This window comes from Cajanus cajan, chromosome 3 (assembly GCF_000230855.2).
Source record: "Cajanus cajan strain Asha chromosome 3, NIPB_CcT2T_4, whole genome shotgun sequence".
Taxonomy (NCBI): Eukaryota; Viridiplantae; Streptophyta; class Magnoliopsida; order Fabales; family Fabaceae; genus Cajanus; species Cajanus cajan.
This window is the reverse complement of record NC_138519.1, coordinates 76,144,923-76,150,355: the sequence shown is the minus strand read 5'-3', so window position 1 is coordinate 76,150,355 and position 5,433 is coordinate 76,144,923. Positions and strand designations below refer to the sequence as shown.

The window sequence follows — 5,433 nt, the reverse complement described above, 5'->3', positions numbered from 1 at the left end:
CCTAACCAACTCAATCCCATACCCTAATAATTATAATTTTTCTTACACTTCTTCTTCTCATTTATTAAATTAAAATATTAATTTAAATATTTGGTGTCTATGATATCACCGGCCAAAATTTATATAGTAATTTATTTGAAAATTCATTTAAAGAGTTGAATTTCTGTCGACATATATTTTCTAATACATGTGAATTTAAGAATTAAACTGATGATGATTTTTCTTCATATATATATATATATATATATATATATATATATATATTATGAATATTACAAATATTAAATATTTTTATTTTTATTTATTATACTTTTTCTACCTATTTTATTTGACACTTTAGAAAAGAAAAATATCTTAATTATATTTTGAAATATCAAATTTTTTTTCTATTATTTCCTTGCATAGTTGTTGTAAAGTGAAAACATAAAAAAATACTTTGAGGAAAGATATCCTAATTTTATTTTATCTTATATGAGACATTCCCTTTGAACCTAAATATAAAAAATAAAAAAATAAAAAAAAATTCACATAAATTAAGAAAAATAATTAAATACCTTTAATTTATATAATTTTATATAAAATATATATTATATTTATTAAAATATTTTTAATCACATTTATTAGTATCCTCATTTATTGTTTAAAGAATATTGTTGAATAAGAGCATTAACTAAAATTTGCTGATATGTGAATTTAAAAATTTTAAATATCTTTTACTGATAGGAACTAGTATATTTAATATACTATACAAGATATAGATAAAAATCTTTACAAAAGCATAATAATTTGTTATAAAACTTAAAATATTAATTACATTTTGGTTAATTCAACAAGAAGATTATTGATTACAGTAAGAGAATATTGTCGAATGTTTTTTACCTTCTCCGACTCTCTACACTACACTGCTCTTTAAATCAAAATTGAATTCAATTATTTATTTATACACAGAGGTCACAGCCATGCCATGCCTCCTTTCCATCTCTCCATCTTTTCAAAATTCTCTCCCAAGTCCCACCCCACAAGCAAAGCACCCTTAACATTTTTTTACTCTCTCTTTTTCTCTCTGCCCCATTTTGCTTTTCTGGGTTTCTGTGCTGATCTACTTTCACAATGGGCTTCTCCCAAGGACCCTGCACTGATTCCAGGGACCTTTCCAATGCCTCAGCTCCAACCCCATTAGTTGTAGATCACTACTGTAACTACAACAAGCTCAAATTCCAAACCTTTCTCAGAAAAATGATCTGGGAATTCGGCCTCGCCTGCGTCGCCACCCCTTCCCGGCGCCGGAGAAGCTCCGAGGGGACTCCGAGCGACGGCAAGAAGGCCAGTTTGGAGCACAACAAGGCGTGGTTGCTCGCAGAGTCTGGTGGGTGTGGGGCGGAATTGACCAATGCTGACCCTCAATCGGTGCACTCCTCTTTTAGGTTTAGTTTCTGCTCTCAGGTTGAGTTGGAGTCACTCAACATGAGTTCGTCTTCCGCTGCAACGGTTTTGATGGTGAATTTGGACAATGGGGTGAGCGAATCTCGCGCCAGGGAAATCAAGTGGAGGAGGATGGAGTCCTTGGAGAAGAGCATTTCCCCTGTGGCTCACTCCTTGATCAGGTTCAGCTTTGGTGAAATCATGTCTGCTACTAGGAATTTCTCCAAAGGTAAGTTTTTTATTTATTTTTTATTTTTTATGATTGATGGTATTTTGATTACATGAAAATTTCCTGAATTTTAGTCCATGGTCCATGACTACCACATATGCATATCCATGATCTCAGTTAATCTTTACCATGACGCAACTTTTTTTTTTTATTTTTTTTATTTTTATTTAATGAGAAAGAGTTAATAAAAGTATAAAACTCAGTTGTGTTACAAAAAAATTGTCTGGAATTCATGATAAATTTGGACCATGTAATAATTATTCCTATGTTGGGGGAAAAAGTGTTGGCTAGACTAAAGTTTGAGTATTTTTAAAAATATATAGACGAAAACTATGACTTTTAAAAGTTGGAGATTAAAACTAAAATTGAATAACTTTTCAGGGACTAACAACATCATTAACCTGTGTTTTTTATGTTTTGAGTGTTGTGTTTTTCGTTTTTGATAAAAGTTGATCGGTTTGTGTTAGATCATGATTTGTTTATTTGTTATGGTATGTGTAGGGAGGGTGTTGGGGAGAGGGGCGTTGAGCTGTGTTTTTAGGGGGAGAGTTGGGCTTTTAAGGACTGCTGTGGCAATTAAACGGTTGGACAAGGAAGACAAGGAATCTGCCAAGGCCTTTTGTAGAGAATTGATGATTGCTAGTTCTCTCCATAGTTCAAATGTTGTTCCCCTTTTGGGGTTTTGTATTGATCCTGAGGAGGGTTTGTTTTTGGTGTACAAGTATGTCTCTGGGGGCAGTTTGGAGCGCCACTTGCATGGTATTTATTCATTTCTCTGGTTTTTTCTGGCTCCTATTTTCTGAGGTCGGGAATTGGTGAATTTCGCTGATTGTAGCATGCCTGTTTTGCAGGAAGGAAGAAGGTTAGTTCAACACTTCCTTGGTCTGTGAGGTACAAAGTGGCAATTGGGATTGCTGAAGCTTTGGCTTATCTGCATAGTGGAACTGAAAGATGTGTTGTGCACAGAGACATTAAGCCCTCAAACATTCTGCTTTCTTCAAGGAAGACTCCCAAGGTGAGATTTTTTTTTGTGAATCTGTTGTTGACTTGTGGTTAAGTAATGTGGAAACGCTCTTGGACGCACCCTGTTGAAGTCATTCTGATTGTTTTTGTTAAATTGCAGCTATGTGATTTTGGATTAGCTACATGGACTTCTGCACCTTCGGTTCCTTTCCTTTGCAAAACTGTCAAAGGAACATTTGGGTACAAACTTAAGCCTTTCATATTGATTCTGCAAAATATTGGTCATGACTCGTGTATAATTTCTTTTCATGTTATGATTAGCTGAAATTAAATCTTCTGTACCTCTTTTCCCTACAGATATTTGGCTCCTGAATATTTCCAACATGGTAAAGTATCAGATAAGACAGATGTTTATGCTTTTGGAGTGGTTTTATTGGAACTCATTACTGGCCGGAAGCCAATTGAAGCAAGAAGACCTTCGGGAGAGGAGAACTTGGTCTTATGGGTGAGTTATTGCATTAATTCTTGCAAAGTTGCCTTAATTCTTGATTATACGATGATTGAACTAATGTGATTGATGATAAATTAATAACCAAAACACTCTTAAGCATATCTACTTTTTGATGGTACATTAAAGCAGTAATATCAATTTCACCCTAATTTATTCCTTTTTGATCACTGAACTATGTGTTTTCCTAGCTGTTTGTTTACTTCTATAACAAATCATAAGAAAATTGAAAATTGTTTGTTTTATCTACTTCTGTAATCAAACTTAATTGATGTAGCTGTAAAGTACGACAGTTAGATTTGTAATGCATCTTAATAGTTTAGATAGATACCATGTTTAGCAGGAGTATATGTATTATTTATTTTGAATTTAATATCTTATTTTTGGGTGGATAAATGAAACTAGGGAGTTCATTTAATATGCATGCAGTATTCATAGTGAATCATAGTAGAAAACTTGCACCAAAGTTCGGCATCAATGACCACATTTGTGCTGGTAATTACAGCACTGCATTTAAATTAAGAACAGTAATATCGAATTGACACGATCTTGTTAACATTTGTCCAATCTGGCATTCATTTGCAGGCTAAACCTTTTCTACAGAAAGGCAAAGGAGCCATTGAAGAGTTGCTTGATCCTCAACTCAAGTGCAGTCTGAGATTCTCAAATCAAATGGGTAGAATGATTGAAGCCGCAGCTGCCTGTGTCACAAATGAAGAATCTCGAAGACCCGGCATCAGTGAGATTATTGCAATACTGAAAGGTGAAGAAGAACCTCTTTTGTCTAAGAGAAAGAAGTCCAGTTTTCTTGGGAATGGATGCGTGATTGATTGTTATTCTCAGTTACAACAAACAAACAATGAGATGAAAAGTCACTTGGCTTTAGCAATGCTAGGAGTTGCTGAGTTTGAGGATGATGATTATCTCTATGGTCGATGAAAACATGTTGACAACCCTTAAATAACTTTTTACCTTGATTGTCACTAAGAGTGCTAATGATTAGATGCGAGCGAGTTGAAATTGTAAATAGAAATAGGAGTTAAGGCGAAGATTGTGTGTAGATACTCCCCTTTTCTCGAAAGGGTAATAGATTTTCATTCTTTGTTTGTGCTTCATGTTCGTAAATTTTATGATTTATATCTGATCCTTCTTGTTCACAAGCACCTGTTTTTGGTGGGATGGGGTAATAGCCTTCATTTCAATGAAAACGTTAGGTTGAGGAGTAGCTTATGAAGAAGTATATTTAATATTTTTTTAAGTGTTTTTAGAAAAAGTTTATGTTAACAAGTGTGGAAAGCTTGATTTTATTTCGGGTACATTGCCATACCGAAAAGACCCCTCTTCTATTTCTGTCTCACCTAACTCATATTAACCCTAAACAAATAAAAGGAATAACATATAGACACACAACACAAGGAATGCATTTAAGAATAGGAGAAAATGGACGAGTAATATATAAAGTAACTTTTTTTAATTGATAAATTCCATTTTTAGCATATGCTTTATCATTAATTTACTAATTCACACACACGCCCATATATATATATATATATATATATATATATATATATATATATATATATATATATATAACGATCTGTTTATCTAAAAATAAATTTATTTAAACTTATTTTTTTTTAATTATTCATATTTTATATTAAATTTTAATGATTTAATCATTAATTTTAAAATTTTTAATGTATAAATCAAGGCTGTAAGTTAAAAAAAAAATGTGAAGATTATTTGATACTTCGTTTTATTAGTTCAAATCAATATATAAAAATATAAAATATTTTTATAATTATTCGTCAATTTGAATTAAAAAAAATTAAAAAATGAAATATTAAATTAAGAATTTTTAATGCATAGATTAAATTTGTAAAGTTTTAAAAAATTTGAAAATTATTTGATACTCTGTATTTGATACTCTGTTTCATTAATTTAAATTGACATATAATCATAAAAGTATTTTATATGTTAATTTGAATTTACGAAATAAATTATTAAATATTTTACAATTTTTTTTAAAATTTTATAGATTTGATCTATGTATTAATAATTTTTAATTTAATAATTGAATTATCAAAATTTGATGTAAAACAGAGTTAGTGAAGTAAGTTTAATTAAACTTATTTCATTCAATAACTCATATTTTATATCAAATTTTAACGATCAAACTCTTAAATTAAAAATTATTAACGCATAGATCAATTATGTAAATTTTAAAAAAAATTGAAAAGTATTTGATTCCTTGTTTTATTAATTTAAATTAACAGATAATAAAAAAATATTTTATATATTGATTTGAATT

At 30.7% G+C, this 5,433-nt stretch overlaps 1 protein-coding gene across 1 annotated transcript; it reads left to right on the top strand.

The window, feature by feature from the left end:
- Positions 1-930: 930 nt before the first annotated feature.
- LOC109795322 (putative serine/threonine-protein kinase PBL7) lies at positions 931-4,266 on the top strand. The gene is made up of 6 exons (XM_020354783.3): positions 931-1,651; positions 2,153-2,410; positions 2,503-2,666; positions 2,775-2,854; positions 2,972-3,119; positions 3,708-4,266. Exons 1-6 carry the CDS (start codon positions 1,111-1,113, stop codon positions 4,059-4,061), a joined length of 1,545 nt encoding a protein of 514 aa, XP_020210372.1. The 5' UTR covers positions 931-1,110; the 3' UTR covers positions 4,062-4,266.
- Positions 4,267-5,433: the final 1,167 nt, after the last annotated feature.

What these genes read in the sequence shown, in the direction of transcription:
- LOC109795322 (XM_020354783.3), top strand. Translation starts at nt 1,111, where the DNA reads ATGGGCTTCTCCCAAGGACCCTGCACTGATTCCAGGGACCTTTCCAAT. An exon ending in TTTGGAGCGCCACTTGCATG is followed by an intron (nt 2,411 to 2,502) that starts GTATTTATTCAT and finishes CCTGTTTTGCAG; the next exon opens with GAAGGAAGAAGGTTAGTTCA. An exon ending in CTTCAAGGAAGACTCCCAAG is followed by an intron (nt 2,667 to 2,774) that starts GTGAGATTTTTT and finishes GTTAAATTGCAG; the next exon opens with CTATGTGATTTTGGATTAGC.